The sequence below is a fragment of the Pararge aegeria genome, chromosome 3 (assembly GCF_905163445.1).
Source record: "Pararge aegeria chromosome 3, ilParAegt1.1, whole genome shotgun sequence".
NCBI lineage: Eukaryota > Metazoa > Arthropoda > Insecta > Lepidoptera > Nymphalidae > Pararge > Pararge aegeria.
In genome coordinates, this window is record NC_053182.1 from 19294837 (window position 1) to 19320903 (window position 26067).

The window sequence follows — 26067 nt, forward strand, 5'->3', positions numbered from 1 at the left end:
TAGTATAATAAAGTTAGTAAATAATAGTCGGCCTTTAAGACACCTTGTAAAGCATCCGATGATTATGTGCACCATTTTGTATTTATAGCTTGGGCCAACGCCTCCGAGCATTGGCAGATACAGGTGGAGGGCCAGCATCAGATGGTGCCATCGCTCGAACTGCTGTTAGTGGAGGTGAACTGGTGCCGCAAGACTTGGTCACCAAGTTGGTGATAACAGCTGTCAATGACGCAGCTCGAAGTGGACATGGGATAGTGTTAGATGGATATCCTAGAGATTTGGAACAGATGGAACAGTTCGAGAATGAGGTGAGATCACGAATGGTAACTAATTTAAATCCACAAAAATAGTCAAGATGGTCACTGCCAGATTTAAATGTCGTTTTTCTAAGACCCCGACCTCTAGAACAAGGGCTTCAGGTAAATGAAATCAAATTAAAGCACCTATTGGTCAATCTAAGCTTAGTAACCTATGCTTAACTCGATATCCGTATATTAGAAAGAGCAGTTTTGTGGTACATAAGGAGCATTAATCTTTGATGACCTCTCTGAGGTTGCAGTTTAGTATTTTACACAGCACAGCTTTAGTATCATAAGTGGAAGGTCTTGGGCCACTATCAGTGTAAGGATGTTATACCTCTCACAGTTCTTCCGGTTCAGGTTCTATATTATTCGGTGTGTAGTTCTTCATTCATTTTTCTTAACTATTAAACTCCTTATTTTAATTAGATCAGCATCATCATTCTCCCTCTCGGAAAGACCAAATTCGATTCTCGGCACACACCTCAAATTTCTCGGAGTTATGTGCGCTTTTGCCTAATTAAATATCAGTTGCAGTAAAGAAAAACATCGTGAGGAAACCTGCATGACTGAGAGTTCTACATAATATATTAAAGGGCGGTATATCTTAATGCATGGCGGACTAGAGCCTTCCCGTTCAAAAAGGAGACACTTATCCAGTAGTAAACCGGAATTAAATTGCTAATGATGATGAGGACCTAATTCTCTTATTTTCTTTAATTTTATTTCAGTTTCAAATCGAACCACGCATGGTTCTTCTGGATTGTTCGAAACTGCAACTGGGACGCGGTCGAAGAGACGATTCGGTGGCGGCTTTCCGAAGGCGACTCGAAGTGTTCCGGGAACTAAGCCTACCCATGTTGAAAAGTTTAGATCAGCAGCATCGGTTGGTGATTGTAAGTTATGAAGCTTTCTAAAACTAGCTCTTTACATGATTACGTCTTGATCGACGAGAATTCTTCACAATCTTCTTTATCAGTATAATTTTGTGTATCTGGATTAATCTCCAGCAAAGCCGGACATACTTTTAAAGTACTTCTACTGACTTAGCAAACAGTAATCTTTAACTGCGTCGTTAGTTTATTAGTTGAAGAATCCACGGAAAAAACAAGAAATGCCGCGTTTTATTAGTTTCTTTAAAACCGAATGGAAAAAGAAATTGAAATATTGAAAAAACACAAAACTATTGGATAAAAAACTGTTTAAAGTCTAAGCAAATTTTTGAAGTAGTAGTAGTATTTAAGAAGTATACCTATACACTTTTTTATCTCTAATCAAACATTTTACGATTACAATTCTATTTCTCGAGGTGTCTTCAGTTAGCACCTTCAACGAATTCCGTTAGAACTTTCTGGAATTCTAGTTTTAAAATCCTAATACTATTAAGAACCATTTCCCTTACAGAAACAGAGAACACATGTAGTGTGTACCCCAAACCACGTTATGTACCTAACTACATTAAACAGTCGAACCCTAAAAAGTCTTCTAACCCTTATTTGAGAAGTGTTGACGTTGTTTTCTCTTCATCTCGCTCTCTTGAGAAGAGAAGGACAATAATTGGACAGTTAACAGACAGTGGACGACGATCCTGAATTTAGGCTACTTTTGACCTTGAGATAGATTTAAACGATTTCGATGGATCTTTTGCTTTTTTAGGAAGAATACTCTGGAGTATTTCAGTCTATTTGGAATAACAGAATGTTCGAGGTATCTACATGATTCTTATTAATGTTTATAGGTTGACGGTGATACAGACTCTTCAGATGTCCAGTCCGAGTTCACGCGAGTCCTCTTGGAAGAGATGGAGAAAGCAGAGGCAATCGCTGCAATCCCGCAGCCGCAGATACCCGACATTGACTCACAGACTCAAATACTGACCACTCACCACAGTACTAGAGGTAAGTGTATCATGGAAAACAAAATAAAATGTTTACTTGTACAAAAACAAAATTGTAGCGTCTTAATCAATATTTAAGAACCGCATATGTAAACTTTAAACAGATTTTCATAATAAGCTTATATTCTAATAAAGTGTACTTACGTACTTTTGAAAAGGCTTTTGTTGATTCGAAACTTGAAAAAATATGAAGACTCGATGTAAACCTGTGCACGCGACGTGTATGAGAGTTCTCAATAACGTTCTAAAGGCGTGTAAACTTTACAGTCCGCAATTGGCCAGCGTGGCCTGCGGCCTACACCCTTCTGAGAGTCGCCGGGAGTGGGCCGATAATGGTAAATAATAACACCTATGACTTTGTATTTGTAGACGATGCAGTAGTGCAGCAATTCGCTCACTCTGTGTCCCGCATTGGAGCCGGCATAGCCAACGGTGTGCAGCGGAACGGCACATTGCCCAACGGGGTCGTTGGCAACGGCGCCGTTGGCAACGGGTTCATTAACATGGCTAATAACAAGGTAGGTATGAATAACACACAGAATTAAGAACGTACAGAAATCGTGTACAGGACTAATATTGAAGAATCAAAAACAATTTCGCTTTAGAATGGTTACTCGAACACGAACGGTTAGTTATTTCATACTATTTCGCTGATGACAGTAATTATTTTGACGGCCGACTGGCGCAGTGGGCAGCGACGCTGCTTTCTGAGTCCAAGGCCGTGGGTTCGATTCTCACAACTGGAAAATGTTTGTGTGATGAACATAAATGTTTTTCAGTGTCTGGGTGTATATCTGTGTATTATATGTATTTATGTATATTATTCATAAAAATATTCATTAGTCATCTTAGTACCCATAACATAAGATTACTTTGGGGCTAGATGGCGATGTGTGTATTGTCGTAGTATATTTATTTATTATTGTTATTTGTTGCAATTTATGAATAGGAAATTTTTTACATTCTTACACACGGCAATGGTGTTTTTTTTTAATTACGTATTTATTTATAATTTTTCAGGTGAAACCAATGCTTAACAACATCCCCAAAGTGCCGACGGTCTCGCAAATGACCCACGACCAAGTAAGAAGGCTTTACGAGCAAAGTTCCGGAGAGATTACAATGAACACTCATATGTAAATAGATATTTAAGTAACAGAGTAAAAACACTCATATTTAAGTAACAGAGTATGTACACTCATATTTAAGTAATAGAGTAAAAACACTCATATATAAGTAACAGAGTAAGAACACTCATATTTAATTATCAGAATAAGGATAGTCATACAGACACTGACCTCTTTTACCTTGGACAGGCTGCCATTTTGTATGAAACCAATGAAGGAAAACACCTGTCATAACTACGAAAAGCGTGCTCACTAAAAGTATGGTGACTTACGTTAGTGCATCCTATTGTAAAAGGTTTTATTAACAAAAAAATATTAAAATAGTGCTCAACACAATTTTGAGTTACTACCATCGCTTTAAACAGTATTTATTATCTTATATAAATATTAAATTTTAAAAAAGCCCTGGCTTTCATTATAGTCTACATTATTTTACTCGTTAAGCCAAACCCTTTTGATCCCATAAAAAAAAAAGTTTAATTCGCCATATTATCGCCGGCCAACTTCAATTTAAATTTGTCATTTTCATTGTCACAGCGTATTTTACGTATAACAATTTTGTGACAAATCGTCAACAAAATTATAATAATACTGCTTTAAGCGATCGCAGTAAGTCCCCTTAACTATTTTGATTCTTTGTTCTGTTATGTTCAATTAAATCGGGCACAAATATATAAATCAGGCTTTAATTAATTGTAAAAATAACGCAAACATATGTGTAGTACACTTATGATCGGGTGCCTATATTTTTTTTAAAAACAATTGTAATATGAGTATACCTAAGGGTTCGTTTAAATCTAGGGCAAAACTTATTATCCTTGCAAAATTAAATACATCCTTTAACCCTGGGGAAAGTTTGATACTGTGTCTGTACGAACCATAAAGGATAGTTTATACATAATCAATTGTTTTAAGTCAATCTATAAATAATCTTTTTCTATAAGGAAAGGAAAAAATAGTACCTAATGTAATTAAATAATACTAGGATTTAATAAATAATTAGGTATTATCGGTACGATTTTATATATAATTGGTCGAATTTATACAAACATATATATTTATGTAGATAATTTATATTATAGTTACTTATAAGGAATAAATTACAAGTAATAATTTATTGGGTTGAATAAAATTTCATTATTTAAAAAAATAAAATTATACCTATTACGTAATGATAATAGATTTTTTATAAAATAGGTAAAATAAAAATTGTTATAATAATATGGAAAAAATGCACAAAGGACACCAAATATTTTAATAAAACTACTTTACTCAATATAGATAAATAGTTTTATATATAAGCAAATTTTAGGGAGAAGCAAAAGATTTAAATCATTATACCACATTATGTTCAGAAACCAATAAAAATAGACGTGCATTGATGTAAAAGTGGCCGGTAACTGAGTGATTTCACTCACTTCAAGGTGGTCACTATTTAAATATACATACTAGTTGTGGGGAAAATACACGCACTATGAGTGTATTTTTCTCAAACAACTGGTCATATTAAGATCTGCTTAACGATAATAAACGCTCTAATTTAATTATTTATTCGTAGCCCTGTCAGTTCAGTTTGATTTATATTAAGAATTAATATTAATCAAATACAATTATAATGCAAGTAACTTTAATAATAAGATTAATTTAACTATATATTTAAATTTTATAAATTATTTAATAGTTATATTGTAAGAGAAAAATCTGGATGGGACCAGGATTTATAATTTAATAAATGTGTTGAATAAAAGATAATACATACTAGAACACTTTTCAAGACATGTACAGTTGTAAAACGTTAAAAACCAAAACCACGGATTATATTAAAAAGATATACTGGGAACGTTGATTATTTGTAGGACACAGCTAATTAAATAAAGCACAAGTTTTAAGTTCATGCTATTATATGTTGGAAACGATAACAAAAAAATAGTGCATTTTATCAAGGCTCTTGATTAAATTAGTACTTTAAAGCTGTTTACTTTAGTGTAGGGTTTCTGTATAACCAAATTTTGTACACCCAGCATCGACAATTTTTTTTTTAAGGTACCGTCTATCTTTTTAATTTAGTCAGTGTGTTGGTTAATCGATACTGTATAATAAATAATAATGTAGGTTAAAAATTAAACTTTGAATAAAAAATACATCTAGAATAGTTAGAGACGTCACTTAGATTAGAAACACAAATCAGAGGCCAACTTAGAATTAGATTTAGTCAATAGAAAGAAAACTATGCACTGGAACTAGTTTAATGAGCACTTACATTTTTGTATTTAAAATATTTTTAAATTACATGTACAAGTACATCCTTTGTACATTTCATGTATCTTATGTTCACAATCACAATTTATGGTTGTTTATTATTTATGTATAAATAAATAAATAAACAAGATAAAACTGTTTTAAGTAGATACAAGTAACACATGAAGCAATTTAGTAATGAAATAGCGATGAATTTTAAGATACTTAAATAGCGGAGATGTTTTTTAAGATTTCGTTAAATCCTTATCTTTCTTTTGAAAGCTTTTTAGAATCGTTCAGATTTAAAAGTCGATGAAACCAAAATACGTCACGATAAGGAAATAAACTCATCAATCTATACGATTAAGTCAGTGAGCGAATGAGTGATACCTTCCACCTTTTGTTTTACTTACCACGGAACTGAATAATATGTAATAGAACATATATATTTTTCTAATTATTACTTAATAGCTTCTGCCCGCGACTTCGTCTACGTGGACTTCAGAATTGGGTCTAAAGCTTCGCTCGTTAACAATTTTAATCCTTCCACTGGAACTATTTGAGAGATCGGTATAGAAAGTATACCGAAATAGTTTAGTAAATTCCAAAGCTGTCTGCCTGCGGCTTAGCTCATAAACAATTTTCAATTTACCCTCGGGAACTACTTAAGGAATCGGGAGAAAAGGTAGCCTATGTTCTTTTCCATGTCTAAGGCTACATGCATGCCAAATTTCATCCAAATCCGTCAAGCCGTTTTTGCGTGATTGATTAACAAACATCCACACTTTCACATTTATATCATTAATAGGATTTTACACTAATTTTAATCTCGGTTTTGAGTAATACCAGGAGTATACTCTATATACTTCACAGAATTAAGAAATCGTGTACACTGTACTGTGTGTACTGATATAGAAGCATCACAAACCACTCCACTTTGGTAGTGGTTCTTGAAGAGGCGGTTAGTTTCTTCACTCCATTTAGCACTTTAAAGTAATTATTTCAACTCTAATGTTCTAAACGTTAACCATAAAATGGGTAAAATGGGATAAGTTTGTGAGCTAATATCATTCCGCGGGTGTGAAGTGAGAAATGCGGTTATACTCAATGCACTGCATGCAATAATGAATAATTGAGGGTTCTGGATATTCTTAATTCTGTGATATACGTCCCAATCTCTTATAGGCTACTTTTCAGAAGTTACACTTCTGCCATTTTTGAATTGCATAGGTTTTTTTTTGTCGTACTGGATAGAGCAAGTAACAAGCAACAATCGCCGATAAACAGAAGCATACAAGTAACACGTCCTACGTAGCGTAGGTGTTAAGCCTATGTGGCTGTAATTACACCGGCAACCTCGCCCTTCAGACCCGAACACAAAAACTCTGCTTGGCAGCAGAAATAAGCATGGCGTTAGTATTGCTCTGGAACAGCTCCGCCACCAAAAACTCTTCTACTACTTGACGCAACGTCTTTGGGTGCACAACGAAGTAGCCGTTAAGTCCTAAGGCTTCAAGAAAGTAGATAGATAGATGAATTCTTTATTGCACACAATTAAGGGATAAAGATAATATATATTGAAAACATAAATAAAAGAAAAATAAAAATGCGCAAAGGCGGTCTTATCGCTTTAATCGATCTCCTCCAGACAACCCTTAATGAAAGAAGAAAATGATTATGGAAACGGGATAGTGCAATTTTTAAAAATATGTCGTAGCATAAACTACATCAACTTTATATAACAATAATACATAAATAGCTAATACAAATACAAATAAATACATACAATATAAAGCATATATATATATATATATATATATACTTGGCCACTCTACCTTAGAAGGGAAATACAAAGAGAATGGATAAAAGATAGAAGAAAAGACGTTTGGAAATATCAAAAGTGAAATAGGTTTTATGACGTCATAAAGTATTTGCTATCTCACCGTAACGAAAATTATAATGGTTAATCTTTAACGAGGTACATCTAGAATGATGATCTACCTACTTTCAACTTCAAAAGCCGTTTAAAAGAATATTATTTATCTACGGAGTCATAAACTTATATATATATATACATATAAAAGTTAAAGATTAACCACTATAATTTTCTTTACGGTGAGATGGTAAAACACTTTATGACGTCATAAAACCGGTTTCACTTTTGATATTTCCAAACATCTTTTCTTCTATCTTTTATCCATTCTCTTTGTATTTCCCTTCTAAGGTAGTAGTAATATATATATACTCTTTGTATTTCTCTTCTAAGGTAGAGTGGCCAAGCATTGTGGTTGATGCTGATGATAAGAACAAAGGTAACCATTTACTTTATATTGACCGTCTTAACAAGTTCTTATCGTTTTTAGCTTTAAATAAAAAGATTTCAAAATTCAAAATTCATTGATTTTAAGTAGGCCTAATATAATATAAGCATTTTTAAAACTTCAAATCTGTATGTTTTTAGTGACTACCACCAGTTCGTAAGGGAGATTCTACCGAGAAAAAGCCGGCAAGAATCACAGCAGTTGCTCTTTTTAAACATCAACATTTTATATTTTTCATTTTAACATTCATTTTTCTATCTTGTGAGAGATGAAAGCGAAGCCGGATGCTTCCAAGCAACCTTTTCATTAAGAAATTCATCAATTGTATAGTAAACTCGCTGTAATAAATCTGTTTTCATTCTTTAAACTTATGCATTGGTAGGTCCAAAATTACCTTGGGAATCATATTACAAAAGCGTAAACTCAATCCCACAAATGACCTTTGTACCTTTCGCAGACTATTTCATGTTCGGTATCTTAAAAGACTTCGCTATTTAATTTGTTGGCTTACTATCATCGCTTCTAAAATATACCTTAATGACGGGCAATAAGGATTATTTATAATTCAGAACTAAAACGTTAACATTATAAAAATAATACTGTTTTAAGCGATGGTGGTAAGCGTGATCCCCAATAATATAATATTTTTTAAACTCTATTCTTAAATATCAAATGTTATAGTGTAGAATTTACACCTTTGCGATTTTATAGCGATTGCCAATTAAGTATGTTAATATAATTTTAATATTAAAAAGCGCCTGCGTAATAGAAATGTAACTTCTTAAACAATTATCTTATTCTTCATACTTCGCTCTGTTTTACTCGGCCTCTGTGGTGTCGAAGTTGTAGTTCAAAACGTACAAATCGCGCGCATACGCATCTCGCTAAAGGCAAGCCCAAAACGTGCCGTCCAACCTGCAGTCCAACCTGCATCCTTAGCGTTCGAAATTGCGTTAAACAACCAATCACAAGAAGTGCGCGTTCGAGCAAGAATTGTGATTGGTCGTTCGATAGAAGCAATTTTGAACGCATTCTAAATTCTAGTAACTTAAAGTGTATGAATTCTGTTGCAAGGCTCTATGCATTATATCTTTCTCATCTCCCAACGAGATATGTCTAAACGAGACGCGTTCTTAAAATTTCACTCGCAATTATACTCGTCCATAAAAATATCGAATCGCTGCTTTAAGAAGTTTCACTTCAGAAAAAACTTGGCCTTTATCAGCATAAAGCCTCGCAAATAGTGTCGTAGAACATGACACTTGCGAACCTTTATTAATTAAGTATATTATTTGTTTATTATTTTTTCCGTAATAATTTTCATCGTCTTTTATAATTTGAACATTAGAAAAGAGGTTTTTAATAATTAAATTGTATTTATGGGTCCAAAATAAACATATATTTTGCAGTTGGCAAGTTCTATACAATCAGATTTTAGTTATAAACACATACTCGCGTGGAACTGTAGTCTGTAATTTATTTACGAATATGAAATAAATCCGCACTTTTTTATTGTTATCGTTTTATTTTACCTGATCCCTTTCTTTTACTGATGAAGATGTATCAACTCATCTCGCTTATGCACATTTTACAAATAAAAAAAAGGCAAAATCAAAAATGGCAGTCAGCCGGACTGACGAGAAAAGTATTTCTACATTAAATATCGTTCTTCTTATTATTTTTTTAAATAATCTCACTGTAGTACTGCAAAATGATCTTACAATATTTAATCAATTCAAATATAAGTTATCCATAACACACTTAAAACTAAAATAAATAAAATAAACTTTTCTTGTGGTTGACCACATTCACTTAGTACTATGACACGACTTCATGTCGTTGAAGCGAAACCACATCATTTTAACACTATGAAAAACAAACGAATGTACAATTGTAGCTAAGCTATGTGTTCAAAATTGCGTCTATCAGACAACCAATCCCAAATAGCTTCGAGTTCAAAACATTTTAAGTGTTTATTTATGGCAACCCTATTGAAGGTAAAAGACCGTCACACGCAAACCGTCACACGCAAACCGTTACAATAAACTATATATATATATATATATATATATATATATATATATATATATATAACTAAATAACAGGAGTGACTTAATTTTGATTTTTCAGTAAAAACTTTGCCAGTGGTTTAAAAAGTATTAGCGTTTCGGTTTCAGTTACAGAAACTGAAACTAGATGGCGCTCTTCCGACGCCATACAAATTATGGTTAACTTTTACGCGATCGAATAGGGCGCGGTCTCCTTACGAAGGTTGGCAGTCATTAGAGCTACATCTACTTTTGACACCGCTGCTCTAAATAATGAATTGGTTCTCTATCGAAACCATTTTCGAAAGTTTTTGAGCCATATTCTTCTACGGCCAGGCCTTGTTCTGCTTGCCACTTGTTGTTGAAGAAGTTCATACTTACTTTTTGGTGTTCTTCCGATAAGTTTCAGAGAAAGTAAATAATGTACCTTTAAAGCACCTGAAGTAATATATCGGTTTACTTTTACACAACTATGTATAAATGTAAACCGAAATATATTTCGGTTTACATTAGTGTTCCCTTCTATCGGCGGTCCTCAAAGACTACCATGCATGTTTCTTTTCTTGTATTTATGTATATATTTTAAGACTTTTGACTTTGACTTTTGTGCATTGTATACATTGTATTTTCTTATTTAGTTATATTTTGGTTTTATATAGTTTTTTTACGTTTTAATTAAATTGGCCTTGTTGCCTAATGCAAGTCTAAATAAATAAGGTAAGGTCACTTGTGCATAGAAAAGTATCAAGGTTGGCCCATAATCATTGGTGATCGCATTAGATGTAGTGTTGCCCAAATGCAAGAACAAGACGAGACTTAGCCAGTCTTGGTCTTGGTCTTGCGCCAATACACCTGGTCTTGGTCTTGGTCTTGGTCTTGCGCTCCCAGTCTTGGTCTTGGTCTTGGTCTTGCAGCAAGAGTCTTGCAAGTCTTGCAATTACCTATTAGTCTATTACTATTTATTAAAGTTTACTTTAAATCTTAGAAAAACGTATTAGAATTGGAACATTGTGAGCTTGAATTAACATAGCCATAGTAAAGATCAAGCAGATTAATAAATAACTGAAGATTTGATAAGAAATTCGAAAAATCAACCGACCTATATGTCGTTTTCCATGGAAGTAACTGTTTCTTAATAAACATTTATGATTTATAAGCTTACATTTGCTAAAACATGTAAAAAAACAAATTAATTACAATAACTTGACTGTATTTTAAAGAACAATACTTATCTGTCTAGAAAGAGATTGAACCCTCAACTTATAAGAAATTTAATAAAAGAGTTTTACGATTTATCATTTATTTGAATAAAGCTGAAGAGTTCGTTTGTATGTTTGATGACAGAAGTTTTAAAATAAATAAATAAATCCTGAACGTCACTATACCTCCAAAGTTACTATTCCTCGTGGACGAAGTCGCGGGCACAGCTAGTAAATACTTACTCTCATCATCTCTCTCAGAGATATTCGAACACTTTTTTGCTATTTTTTCTTGTAAAAACTTAAGAAATATAATGACTAAATGTACAATAATAGTACCTAAGTAATTAGTTTAAAACCATATAAGTAATCAATATTATAATTACTTACTAGAATGAATTATTATGACATCTACTACCTATCCTCACCATTTTATCCTAATCATAATACTACTTGCGTGATCAGTATAATGTATTCATTTTCATTCTAAGCACTCTGAAACTTATTTATTCTTTGGAACACCTGTAGGTACTCTTAAAATTCGAAATTATTTTGCATGAATAGTGTCAAATGTTATGATTTCGGCGCGGCGGCAACGATTGTTTTAGATTTCAAAAGAAGCCGCCGGCGCGTGTATCATAACCATGTACTTCCGAAAAGCGGCAAATTTCTTTGAGAAGTAAGTACAAAACCTTTGATGCCGCATTATCAAAGTGCCGATGGTTAAAACATAACTATGCATGCACTCAGTTTGATTTTAATAGATATTTTTTTATTCGCTATGTTTATGGTATTAGTCGTAATGCGCATAGGTCCAGTTTTTCATATTCTTTGATATAGTTTTTTGCGTCTCATAGAATTCCTAAGCGTACCTACCTACCTATACACCGAACTGTTACACCTAACTACTCCGTGAAATAGCGCTAAGTCCTAGCTGCAAGACGCAAGAGTCTTGCAGGCTATGTCTTGTTCTTGCTCAAGTCTTGCACGGTCAGTCTTGGTCTTGGTCTTGCTAAAAATACGCGGTCTTGTTCTTGGTCTTGGTCTTGCAAAAACGCAAGAACAAGACCAAGACTGCAAGACCAAGACTGAATTTGGGCAACACTAATTAGATGCTAGTAGTAGAACAGAGGACGCACAGAGGGAAGAGGGGAGGGCTTAGTTTATCGTCTAAAACAACAGGAAGACAGGAGAGATTTAAAGTGACGACTCACCGTGACACACATTGCGGGATCGGACCGACGGATTAATCTATAGGTACTAATGGTTCAGTGTAGATCAGACTTCTAAAGTCTAGACATTAAAGATTGACCCCTATTGCAGCTTGAACTAATTTTCAATTTTGCGACCCAAAGTTTTGGGTTAATATCAATTACACTTATTTCAAAGTCAAAGTCAAAAAGTCAAAGTCAAAAATATCTTTATTCAAGTAGGCCCACAGGTGGCACTTTTGATGCGTACATAAGAACCACACGGTAGTGAGATGATGGCGATAACCACATTCGTAAACTTAAAACTAAAGCTACGAGGGTTCCAAACGCGTCCTGGTCTAAGAAGAAGCCCACAACAAACTTAGCCGGTTGTTTTTTTTTGTTATCACCATCTCACAATATCATTTTAAATTATTAGAAGAGCAACCTGGTTAGAGCAATAATTTACACCCAAGCTTTTTTATCGTTTACGTAGTCCTTTATACTATAATAGGACTTTTCTATAAGCTTACGTTTAATACAAACTTTGAACTTTTTAAGAGACATCTCCAAGATATCAATTGGTAGTTTATTGTAGAAGTGTATGCAATTTCCTTTAAACGAATTATGAATTTTAATTAACCTAGTATATTGCACTGTAAGTTTATTCTTACTTCTAATGTTTAAATTATTGCAGTCACATTTTTTCTTAAATTTAGAAATGTTTTTATGAACGTACATTAAATTTTCAAATATGTACTGACTATACACTGTCATTATTTTAAAATCTTTAAATTTATCTCTCAATGACTCTCTCGGACCGATTTTGTAGATAGAACGAACAGCCCTCTTCTGCAGCACGAAAATAGCGCTAATATCAGCAGCATTACCCCAAAGTAAAATTCCATATGACATAATGCTGTGAAAGTAACTAAAATATACCAGTCTAGCAGTTTCTACGTCGGTCATATGGCGTATCTTTTTTACCGCATAGGCAGCAGAACTAAGCCTGTTCGATAAATTATTTACATGAGGGCCCCATTGAAGTTTAGAATCTAACGTTATTCCTAGAAAAACTGTCGTATCCTCCAGTTTCAGTTCCTCATTATTAAGTAGTACAGTGGTGTTTAACATTAGGTAAAGTGAATTTTATACACTTGGTTTTTTTTCTCTCTTTCTTTCTTTCTTTAAGTACTGACTAAATTTTATGATATTGGGTATTAATTTAGTTGAAACGGAATGAAATGTGTACCAGGCACCGTTTCCGCGATGTATCAATAAGTTATATTGAACATACCTCGATTGCACAAAATTCAATAGGTCCATCTTTCATCATCAGCATCATAACAACCCATTACCGGGCACGGGAGAAGGGGTTAAGGCGGTAGTCTACCACGCTGGCCCAGTGCGGTTTGGTACATCTTTATAACTTCTAAATCAGTAAGACATTGCTGTTGATGCTCATTTGAAACGCGAATTTCTTGGCAATAAAATGAGATTTTCCAAAATTTTATAAATGCCAAATTGAATATTAATTTCAATTCACTAGCAGAATAAAACACCGCAAAAGCCTTTGCGCAATTATTCATAGGATACGATGACGATGATATTTTTGATAGCCTACTTCGATAGCTTTTGTAAGTAAATTATTTATGACCAAAATAGTCTAGTGTCAGATTTCGCAGCTTTGAAAGCTATACTGATTTGATTTTGGAAATGTTCTAATCAGATGAAGGGAAAACAACCGAACAGTTGATAAATTTAGTCTCAGAAAATGTTTGAAGAAATTTAAAATTTTGTACGCTACACGGACGCTGTACTATATTCCATCTATACGCATAGATGCTCCTTAATTTTGTTTCTAATTTAAAAACTTCAATAAGCTCTTTTTTTATATTTATTCAAGATGTCGAAAAGACATAGATATGAACATGTCGAAATTATAAGAGTTTCAATTCCACTTTGGAATTCGTTTAAAAAGAAAGCTTTATCTTATCACCATAAATAATACTAATATTGATAAAATGTTCAAAATTATAATTAATATCTTATCTGTATATTGATATATCAAATTATAATCTGTACCCTTGCCAGAAATCCCGCGCGCGCCATAATGCACGTCATGAAAACTTTCCCGCGCTGTCAGAACTCTGTAGTAGCCTTTGGCACAGTTTTCATGACCTTGACCGTTTGAATTTCCGAAACCGCAGTCGCTCTGCAGAGCACGCGGTGAGCAAACGCGTAAGTTGTATTTCCAACACCGAGATCGCGGTCGATTTGTTAAAACAATAAAATGGTAAGATAATTATTTTATAGGATACAATTTCATTACAGAAAAATAATGTAAAGGTTTTTTTTTTTGTGCTTTTGTTCTGAATAATCGGTGGTGTTCTTTGGAAGTTTTATAATTTTTCACCGAACGTTACGTCACTGGCGTATGATAATAATAGAGTTACATTAGATCTACGATAAGAAAGGGGTTCATAAGCTACTATGTGTTATAGTAGGTACTAACTGCTTTGCTCCCAAAATAAATATCAACACTGCTCCGTATTATGCTATCGATTTACGAGACATCTTAGTTTTAACAACCTTTTAATGTGAGAATGGGTTTTATTGAGGGGATTTATTATTATCACGAAGAATGGCGATTCTAAATAAGTACAACTTTTCATATCAATTACGCGAAACTACTTAATATTTTTATTAACTTGTCGTTGTAAACAATGTACTTTTACGTTTGTAAAAAAGTTCGATAATGTTTTATTTAACTTTATTTTTTATTTTAAGTATTTATTGGTTTGTATTTATTTTAAAAGTCTTTTTAAAAAATTTTGAAGCATAGTATAATTAGATTTTCCTACACTTACGAGTTAGTTATTTTAATGCTTACCTAAGCAGAATAAATGAATTGAATAAACAGTATAATAGTTCTAAGCTGTTCTGTTTTTGTGTATTAAATATTTTGATTTGTAATTCTAATGAGAAATGACGATCTTAAGGTTTGAATTATATTTAGGGAATTTTCTGTCGTGCTGCTAGTTAACACACTACCCCGTAATAGCTTAACTTATAGCCTTTCTATACGATGCTGCGTAAAAAACATGAGGGGTAATTCGTCCTACCCTTCTTACCTCCTTCTACCTACCTTCATTCATACTCCTATGAGGGTCCCGCGTTTCGTAGCACTTTGTATAGCCGATAGATGGCGCTCATGCCGACAATCAAGCCTGTTCGAAAACAATAGGTAATAAGAATAAGGTTGAAAGTCTGGAAAGTGCCGATTCACTCTCTTGAATATACTCAAGTTACCTGACAGAGAACATAATATGTCCGAGCACAGAATTAAGAACATACTGAAACCGTGTACACGACTAATATTGAAGCTTCGAGAACCACTCCACTTTAGTAGTGTTTCTCAAACAGGCAGTTAGTCACTTCATTCCATTTAGTAGTTGACAGTAATTATTTTACCTCTAATGTTCTAAACGTTTATCATAAAATGAGAAAAAAGTTTGTGAGCTAGCACATTCTGCGGGTGTGATGTTATACGTGCGCTTTCACTGTTTTTGGACATAATGCACTTCATACAATAATGACTGAATGAGGGTTCTGTATGTTTTTAATTCTATGTCGGAAAGGCGGTCGGAAGGTCGAAACTCGGATAAACTAACCTTAAGGTGTGATTGCAGATGTGTGGAAAAAACCCTTACAAAAGGGTGTTTGGCTTATACAGTATTGTTTTTAGTTGCAGTTTTATATAACATACCAAACTAAGATTAGTAATTCTGAATCAAGAACACACAACAACAACACAACAACAATATTTAAATAATGTAGTTATTAAGAGTGTCTGTATGTATACTTCTTAGCTTTTAGATGTATATCAATGCCGAGGGCTATCAGCCGTTTTTTGAACTGGTAAAGAGTTGCAGTTTAACTGATAATTATGGAACGCTAATATACTTATCTTATCAGCTTGCTAAGTACTACAATTGTATATTATTTATACTCCTTTATTAATACTCCTAGCTTTGAGGACGGCTGCACCGTTATTGATAAAATTAATACAGGCCGGTAGAGAAATATACAAGATATGAGTTAGGCTACTTTTAATAGGTCTTCTTTTTATTATCAGCTCTTATAAGCTACAGTTAATATTTATCCTCATTACTTTCACTTGTCTAACTAACTTTTAATTTGATAACCATGTTATCCTAATGGTACCACCATAATACGGTAACCTTGACCTGATGCGACAAACTCCTCGAAAACTTACGACAGATATGTCGTGTTTGATTATAAGCCAGCAGTGCACTCAGTACAAGTTTTACACGCTCGCAACCGTAAAACTGTATTCGAGTATCGAAACACTGTAACGTCAAACCAAAATGAATGTAATTTTTATCGCTTTTGAGTAGCAATTTCTATAATTTTCCAAGAGTGATTCCTGTAGAAGTATGGTAGAATTCTAGTTTTAAAACAAGATTCATACATAACGAAGATAAAATTTATAAATTACAATATTCTAGAGATATTTTGTTTCACGGGCGAGAAGAAAAATAGTAAGTACGAAGAAAATAGGAAAAAGAGAGCTTTAAAATGTTTAAGTGATTCTAACAAGAGTTTTTTTAAGAATTTTTAAAATTATTCCAACCTTTCGTTTTGACAGTTTCGATACTAGAAAACTATCGACGTTTGCGAAGTTAGCTATCCGTACCTACTGAGTAAATTTTTATCGTAGCTATAACCGGCATGCAATTGTTTCCGAACAATCGATTATTTAGCGATGTTAATAGCGCACTGGAAACTTTATATATGTGCACATCCATACTACAAATAAATAAAAATTTAAGGTCACGTCTATGATTCCGAAATAACCGTCTCACTTACACCCCGCGTTTCGCCTCCGTTTTTTTTTTTAAATAAACTTATTTCCTTCAAACATATAAACAGATTTTTAATTTTTAAAATATTAGTTGATACAGTAAATTTATAAAGTGGTTAAACAATTAAACTTTGATTAACAACCAATGTTCATGACATTGAGTTGGTGGGTATTTTGATATAAATACGACTGCATTAACGATGCACCGCAGTCCTACATGTACTCGAACGATGCAAAGATACCTCCCGGTGTCTTAGTCGTTTAACAATAAATAAGATGCCGTATGGTGACGGCAGATTAGAATACAGTTGTCACCACCCCCCCCTCCCGCGTGTGTTTTAAGAAGTGACTAGGGGAATATAACGTAGAAGCAGCGTCCTCTGTGGTACCAATACTACCATCTCCTGCGATCACTAATCCGTCTGCCCAGCGTGGTGGTTTTCGACAACCAGTGGACTGTTCATCATCACCATCATCATCATCATCATCATATAACTCCCTAACCAGCCCACTACAGGTCACGGGTCTCCTCCCACAATGAAAAGGTCTTAAGGCCGTAGTCCACAACGCTGGGCCAGTGTGGAGAACAGTATGGAGAACTCTCAGGCAGGTTTCCTCATGATGTTTTCCTCCGCCGTTGAATCAAGGGATATTTTAATTTCCTAAAACGCATAAAAGTTAGAGGTGCGTGACGGGATTCCACTCAGCTATCACCGCCTCAACACTTTATTTTGGCTAAAATAACCAAAGTTTATCGCCCCTAAAAATGTTTGTACATCTTCCAAATGTAGTTAGTAATAAAACGAAACATTGCATTCGTCGGATTGACGTAGTTAGTCTCGCCGATATAGCCAAGCTTTCCTCCAAAATGATCCAGTTGTGAACGGTCGATCGTACATACTTGCCAACTGGCACGAAGTATGTGCTTTAAAATCTGGGTACATAAATTTTCGCAGATAAATAATATTTTTCACAAAAACTGTAACTATTATAAATCATAAACAACAAACGAAAAAAAAACCCCATCCTCCAAAAAACCGACGCGAGTGTAATATTTACAAATTAGTTCAATAAAATCTTTAAAAGTGAAGTCTGGATTTAGACATTTTTTATTAATTAACTAAATGTTAAAATTGAATTGGCAGTAGTTAAAGCTAAGGACGCTTAATCTATATAATCAAGTCATATAAGAAGAAATTTGAAAAGTCATTAGTTTTCTTTCTATGAAGAGCAGTCAATAAAGCTAAAGTTTTGTTCAGCATACTGCGACACTTTGTGTAGTTATACTATTATTATAAATGCGAAAGTGTGTTTGTTTGTTGTCTGTTCGGCTCAACCATTGCACCAACCTGATAAGCATTTGGCATATAAAAATCTTGCACCCTGAGACTTTTATCCTGGATAACAGAAGGGTAACGTTTCCGGGGAATTCGAAAATTGTACCCTATGTTCTTTTAATATTCACGAGATGAAGAATTTATCCCGTGAATATTAAAGGAAGGCACCAGACGAAGTCGCGGGCGAAAGATCGCGGTCGCGGGTTTATGAGCTGATATTACCTAGTTTTATTTTAATTAAAGAAACATCAATAATAGTAATTTCCGATAGCATTTTAGAGTACGTTGAGCTAAGTTACTGAAATAAAGCTACGTCGTAATAAATTCCATGTTAAATTGTTCAAACATTTTGCTCCATCCAATTATCTACGTGGTCACCAAAATAGCTAAATTGTACACAAAAGTAAATTTTGTCTGTTTCATAGCCCAGTTTTAATAATAACAATATGTTAGTTTCTGTTATTCTACGTGTTACTAAATGCAAACCCAAATCATTTAATGATATCATAATACTGACAATTTAAAAGTATTGACGAAACTGATTTTCCGGTCAAACTACAACCGTCCTTGTCTGATACCTACTTAATAAACAATATAACTAGTGAAAAAACGAACAGGTACCTGAGTACTTGTAGATCGTTGGATAATACTCAAAAGCTTCATGAAAATTATTATTGAGAAGACGTTAGTGAAGTGTTTATGTTCGTACGAGTTTATTTTCGTGTTTGTATTTGTCACATGGTTGAGACTGAACAGCGTCCGCTGGGAGAGATGTTTTATTTTTAATATTGGGAAGGTATGTATATTGTGGAAGTTTTATTTCGTTTACATCTTTTGCTAATGCCGTCATAGCTTTTGTAGTAGTGTAGTTGTAGTTAGGTCTTAAGGATTAATAAAATGTCGATTGATTCAATGGAACAAACTGGGAAAGGGATAAAAATGGATCTTCTCCCACAGCTTTATCAACTTTAAGAGCATTGGCGCACAAGTGGAAATAATATCCAAATACTAAATGTGTAATAATAAACGGGGGTAAAATTATCCTATTCCATGTTTCCGTGGTTTGCAGGTAGACTTTAATTATATCCCCTGTCAGGGAATATAATTTTTGTGTCCTGGTGTGGGAGATAAAAATGATATCCCCCGATTATATATAATTAACGTCTCCACCTGCTAAATCACTGGAACATGGAATATTAGAAGTTTACCCCCGTTTATTATATATTAAACATATATTATTTGGATATTATAAGGTACATTTTTTTCCTTTCCCCGGGGAGATAATTGTCTTCTGCCCATGCCAGCCGTGCTGCTGTAAGTACCTTTGCCTACGCGCAATTAAAGTTATTGATATCAGAAGAATAATAAATAAATGTACTACGATAATACACACTACGCCATCTAGTCCCAAAGTAAGCTTGTGTTATGAGTACTGAAGATAACTGATGCATAATTTTATGAATAATAAACCTACATAAATACTTAAAACATATATATAAACACCCAGACACTGAAAAACATTCATGTTCATCACACAAACATTGTCCAGTATGTACCTAGAGTAAATTTTGCCAACTCGCATGAAATTTGCCCGCAAGTATTTTCTTTTACAAAATACACATATACTGTGATATCAATAGTTTAAAATATAAATTAAAAGTTCAGCTAAAAGCGTTCACGTCAAAGCATCAACCTGATTGACTTAGACCTTGTTTCTGCTCATTAGTTTCAATTTTAGAACGCGTTAGCGTGGTCTCTGTCACGCTTATGTTATGGGGAACAAAAGGTACATTTTCCATTCTTATTACTAGCCAAACAGTATTTTTTAGGTTAATAGAAGTGTCAAGAACTACATACATAAAAGCATTCGCTAACCTAACTTTTTTTTATAACTCGTTTATGAGATAAGATTTTCACGCCAGGGTTTTTTGAACAGGGTAGGCATAAAACAGGAACTATAATATGTCTACCCTGGTCAAAAACCCTGTGCACGCTACTGGTTCATAGTATATACTGTTGGATCACTTTGTAGACGGTCTGTAGGCCTTTCAGTCCATAAGGGCCTATTTATTAGTTATCTCCTTTCAAGTTAAGTAGTTACTAAGTACTTCACTCTACTCTTTGGCCTCTAGTTTCCGTACATGTAAAGTTTCTAATCACACAACGTAAAGGTAGAAAACGTGTCTTAATAAAAAGATCGCTTGGCAGTACCTACACGGCTTCGCTTTCATTTCTCGCAAGATAGAATAATTGTAAAAATACTGCTATTGGAATAAAACAATTCCCGATTTTCTTACCGGCTTCTTCTCGGTAGTATCTGCCTTCCGAACCATTGGTCAATAGAATCACAACAAACAGACAGACTTTTCGTTTCAGCCTTGACGTGTTAAATATGCTTACTTGTAATTTGAATTATTTAAAATGTCATTCACTGAATGCAGCTTTTAATGAATTTCTCCGAAAATCTACTATACTAATGCATTCACTATCAAGGTTACGCTATAAAGATACTATGTAATCATGGCCGTGGCAGTTCATAAGTTTTCTAAAAGAAGGGGCTGATTTGATATTAAATCAGTCATTTGTTCGCAAGAATTAAAGTTTTTAGATATGTTCAATCGCGTGAACTACGGGACGCAACGTATTTTTATATAGTCCACAAAGTCAAATAAATCAGCTAGGTTACTAGGTACATAAAGATTTTAATAATCGTAGGCACTGGTAGTTCCAAATATGCAAATATGCCTTTTACATATTTCAATAAACTACTGAAGGTGTACGTGAATATTTTATATCTAATCTATTATTGCTCTTGTATTTATAATTTTATAATATTAGAACTTTAGTAGGATAGCGATGAGGTTACGAAAAGATGCAAATAAACATACCATACAAATATCACTTTATTAATTTACTTTATAAACTATGACAATATGAACTTATCGTTTTACAACCTCGCAATTCACTTCATAACTCTCTAAAGAACGATCCAACCCGCCAAGAAGAAAACCCAATTTCCCGCCAAAACTCATAGCGTCCAGGTAGAATCCAAGCAATTTGATTAGTTCCCGCCGTTATGCGTCTACCGGCGTTAACCAATCGGAGAATGACAACCGATCGTCTCGTTCAAAAATAAGATTAAATTAAAAAAAATAACAAAGAAGTGGAAATTATAATGCTAGTTAAATTTAAATCCTAACAATAATAAACGTTTCAAACTTTTTGTCTTAGAATGTTACCAATTGAAGCGTGTCTAAATTGGTTTGCAAAGATTTCATGAACGGACGGACAGCGGTCACTGTCAATGCTGAACGATCAGTTGATATCCGAATAGAACCGAAATAAACAGCCTCGACGTATTTTCGACGCTTAACATTCGTAACGACACGGTTTTATTCGATGTATTCAGAATTATAAACCTGATGAAGATTATACAAAAATAAATGAACGCTTTGATTGTATTTCATTGTACAAAAAATTCCAATTTACTTAAATGTCTCTTTGTTCTAGCTGTGGCTCACTGACGTAATACTCTAGATGCTCTATCTAGAAGCGTTCCAATGTACCAAAGAGGATATAAACACAAATAAAAAAATCTTTTAACGTTATGCTCTTTCATATGGTCGTTATTTTTAATATCTCTGCTCTTCACAAACTTTTGATCAACAATGTACCATGTCAAATATTTTTTGTACAAAAATTTATTTACTTATTTAACTTAGGCTCGAAATAAAATTGTTTGGAAGTGGCTGTTACTTATATTAAGTATTTTCCCTATAATATTGTAAGAATGGAAGAGAAAACGTGTTACCCGTGCGAGGAGCCCGTTACAGAGAAAATCCCTCCCTGCCCTTTGCAATGCATGTCGCCTAAATGCAAGGCATATATGAGGGTATGAAGCTTTAATATTATCATCATCATCATCATCGCCCTTTACCAGCCCACAACATTTCAAGGGTCTCCTCCACAGTAAGACGTGTTGAATATCGCCGCTTGAATATTATAATATACCGATAACATGATAGCATAGGTCTTCCATACTACCTACCTTAAGCTATGATAGCCTAGTCCCCCACCCACCTGTAAATTCTCATGAGTTTTTGAAGCAGTTAATTATGCTTTAGCGGTGAAGGAAAACATCGTGAGAGAAAAACTGCATGCCTGAGTTTTCCATACTGTTCTGAAAGGCGTGTGAAGTCCACGAATCCGCACTTGGCCAGCGTGGCGGATTACGGCCTAAACCATTCTCATTGCGGGAGGAGACCCGTATCATATAGTGGGCCTGCAATGGATTGGCCCGTGATTTAGATCTACCCGCGGATGCGTAGCCTTATACGCTACGCCGGCGTTGCGTCGCATTGGTCCGTGGTCAGAAAGCTACGAGCGTATAATAGGAATTTAAAAAAAAAAGTTCAAATAAATTGGTTTAAAAAAACCGAGCTAGATTCTACCTGTTATTTAAGTTTATTTACAAAAGAATTTAAAATAAACATCATTAGGTACTGCCCTATCGACTATAGAAGAAAATCATACAAATTAACAAAAACCTTATTTTTCAAATGGAAAATTTGAAGAATCTTATATCTAAAAGTTTGAACGAAATCAGACCATTTGAAGAGGTGCAAAATCAAGTCCAAAGGAGTCTGTTACAAACATACAAACATACATGTGAAGCTTATATATTATAGCGTGTATACATTATATTTCAAACGATTTAATTTTAACTTCAACGGTTTTCTTCGCCAGTATATCTCACAGACAGCTGGATTTGACCTGCAAAGATTTAACCAGATAAGCTAAATAATACAATTAAAAAAACAAAAATGTTAATTAAAATTCCAGGCTCCAATCGACTCCAGCAAAGTCCCCATAGTATGGATACTGGGCGGTCCGGGCTCGGGAAAAGGCACGCAATGCGAAAAGATTATCGCCAAGTATGGATTCACGCATCTCTCCACTGGCGACCTCTTGCGGGCCGAGGTCAAGAGTGGCTCGGAGAGAGCGAAGTGCCTTACAGCTATTATGGAACGGGGTGAGTTGCTGAAGATCGTTGCATGCGGATGCAATTTCTGTATGCAACTTCGTATTTGCACTTTATGATGCATAGGAGTTGGCGAAATCAGAAATCAAATTGTGTATTCATATTAAAGTGTTCTACTACCCTAAAGTATCAGTCATCATCATCATAAAAGTCAAAGTCAAAAATATCTTTATTCAAGTAGGCCCATAGGTGGTACTGTGATGCGTACATAACATGAGAAGTACAGGTAGTGAGATGATGGCGATAACCATAGTCGTAAACTTAAAACTAAAGCTACGAGGGTTCCAAACGTGTCCTGATCTAAGAAGAAGACAACAATAAAGTTTGTTGTCGGATGTTTTTTTTCCCATCATATCAACCCATTACTGGCCCACTACAGAGCACGGGTCTCCTCCCACAATGAGAAGGGGTAAAGGCCGTAGTCCACCACGCTGGCCCAGTTGGTGGACTTCATACACCTTTGAAAATATAAAGGAGTAATCTGAGGTATGCAGGTTTCCTCACGATCGTTCATCGTTCAAAATATCAGTATAATTTAGTTATTAAAAAAAAATTGCTGGTTTCCACTTAACATCAGATGGGCCATCTGCTTGGTCTGTCAATTAATACTATGAAAAAATTAAAATACAAGCGTGGCAGTTATTTTGAAAGAACAGACGGACCCTTAGTATTTTTACCAATAGATTGCCAATTTGATAATCAGGTGAACTGGTCCCCAACGATGTGGTGCTGGATCTCCTAAAGGAAGCGATGCTCGCGAAGGCTGGCGAAGCTAAAGGATTCCTCATCGACGGATACCCGCGGGAGAAGTCGCAAGGCATCGCCTTTGAGAAAGCCATCGCCCCTGTTACTGTAAGTGTGATATTAAACGGGCTCTGTGGCCCTACTATACCTGTATTATACTAATAAAATATACCTACCTGAATACGAAAGTTACAATTGAAGTTTGTCATTAGAAATTTGCAGAGGCAACCCAATTCTTCAAGGCTCACATTTATATCTCTATCGATAAAGAATGCCCTGTTTTTAAAGTTTATTTAGGTGCACTTTAAAGGAATTCAGCAATGGCTTTAATTCCAGGTGATAATATACTTCGAAGCATCATCCGAGACCCTTACAAAGAGGTTACTGGGACGCGCCGTCAGTTCAGGACGTGCGGACGACAATGAGGAGACCATCAAACTTCGCCTCAAGACCTTCCTCGATAACAACGACCAGGTGCTGGCGCAGTACCCGAGTAAACTACAGAGAGTGAGTTTAATGAGATTTACCGTTTGTTAGTATGTGGACAATTTCATATGAGGCAAGTTTCTATGAGACCAGTTTTACATAGCCGATTGGCGCAGTGGGCAGCCACCCTGCTTTCTGCGTCCAAGGCTGGAGAAATATTTGCGTGATTAACATGAACGTTTTTCAGTGTCTGGGTGTTTACGTATAACGAGTATAAGTATTTATGTGTATTATATTCATAAAAATATTCATCAGCTGCTATCTTACCTATAACACAAGCGAAACTAACTTTGGGTCTAGATGGCGATGTGTGTATTGTCGTAGTATATTTATTTATTTATTTCTTATAATGCAATTATTTTCATTATATACAACGTGTAACCGGATTACGGAATACTGCAGAAGTGCATTTCATAAGGAATTACCCTTCAAAAATGTTAAATAAAAAAGCGTATTTATTTTTTCATACATACTAATTCAAAACACTTTTACATTGCCCTACCTTTTCAGTTTGTGAGTATGTTAGGCGTAACTAAAGTAATTTCTTCGCTGCAAAATGAAGATATGAGATTTCCCGCCCCTAAACAAATGATATTCTATTGGCACATTGTTATTTTATTACATTTAGCTTTAAGGTTGTTTTCTTGACATCCATTTATTGAATATGCCGAGTCCATTTTCTGTCCAGTATCGAATATAGGCTCATAATTTCCTGTAACTTTACTTTTGGAATTTATGTTAATAACGTTATTTTTTCAGATAAACGCTGAAGACAGCGTCGACGCCATTTTCAACCAAGTGGAGAAAATCCTGGACCCGCTGGTGGCGCAATAAGGGGTCGTCAGCTTAGCTAATTGTATATAATGTACCTACTATTTCGTTCACTTATCATATGGGCCTGTTGATCAATTACATTTTTATTCTTATTTAATAATAAATTATTTTTAAATATATTCTGATGACTTCATAATTTACCAGCTTAATGACAAATGTCAAAATAACCTTGAATGGACTTTAGTATGGGCACTGACCAGTCCTTGCTACAGAATTATCAAATTTTGTTTTTTTAGTTAGTTATTCTATTAATTAAATCATAAAGTCAAAAAACATATATTTTCTGCACATAGCATAGGCAGTAGACAAAACTTATATCCCACGGTTATATCACGGCAACAGCAGTAGCGTGCACTAGGTTTCTTATCAGGGTATGCATACAGCGGGTAAATTGCATAAAACGGCATAAATCCTCCTC

At 34.5% G+C, this 26067-nt stretch overlaps 2 protein-coding genes across 4 annotated transcripts in view; both read left to right on the plus strand.

Moving 5' to 3' along the window:
* LOC120637006 overlaps positions 1–3336 on the plus strand; it is a 47782-nt gene extending 44446 nt beyond the window's left edge. The window contains exons 9-13 of the mRNA XM_039908586.1: positions 89–308; positions 1031–1195; positions 2038–2197; positions 2623–2714; positions 3217–3336. Coding sequence (XP_039764520.1) covers positions 89–308; positions 1031–1195; positions 2038–2197; positions 2623–2714; positions 3217–3336 — 757 coding nt within the window. The remainder of the gene's footprint in view (positions 1–88; positions 309–1030; positions 1196–2037; positions 2198–2622; positions 2715–3216) is intronic.
* Positions 3337–14538: 11202 nt separating this feature from the next.
* On the plus strand, positions 14539–25717 carry LOC120637110 (adenylate kinase isoenzyme 1). 3 transcript variants are annotated; one of them, XM_039908762.1, is made up of 5 exons: positions 14539–14615; positions 23387–23576; positions 24289–24437; positions 24666–24836; positions 25575–25717. In XM_039908762.1, exons 1-5 carry the CDS (start codon positions 14613–14615, stop codon positions 25647–25649), a joined length of 588 nt encoding a protein of 195 aa, XP_039764696.1. In that variant the 5' UTR covers positions 14539–14612; the 3' UTR covers positions 25650–25717. The 3 variants fall into 3 exon arrangements, with proteins under 3 accessions (XP_039764696.1, XP_039764694.1, XP_039764695.1); XM_039908760.1 differs by lacking the exon at positions 14539–14615 and adding an exon at positions 19126–19340; XM_039908761.1 differs by lacking the exon at positions 14539–14615 and adding an exon at positions 22320–22436.
* Positions 25718–26067: the final 350 nt, after the last annotated feature.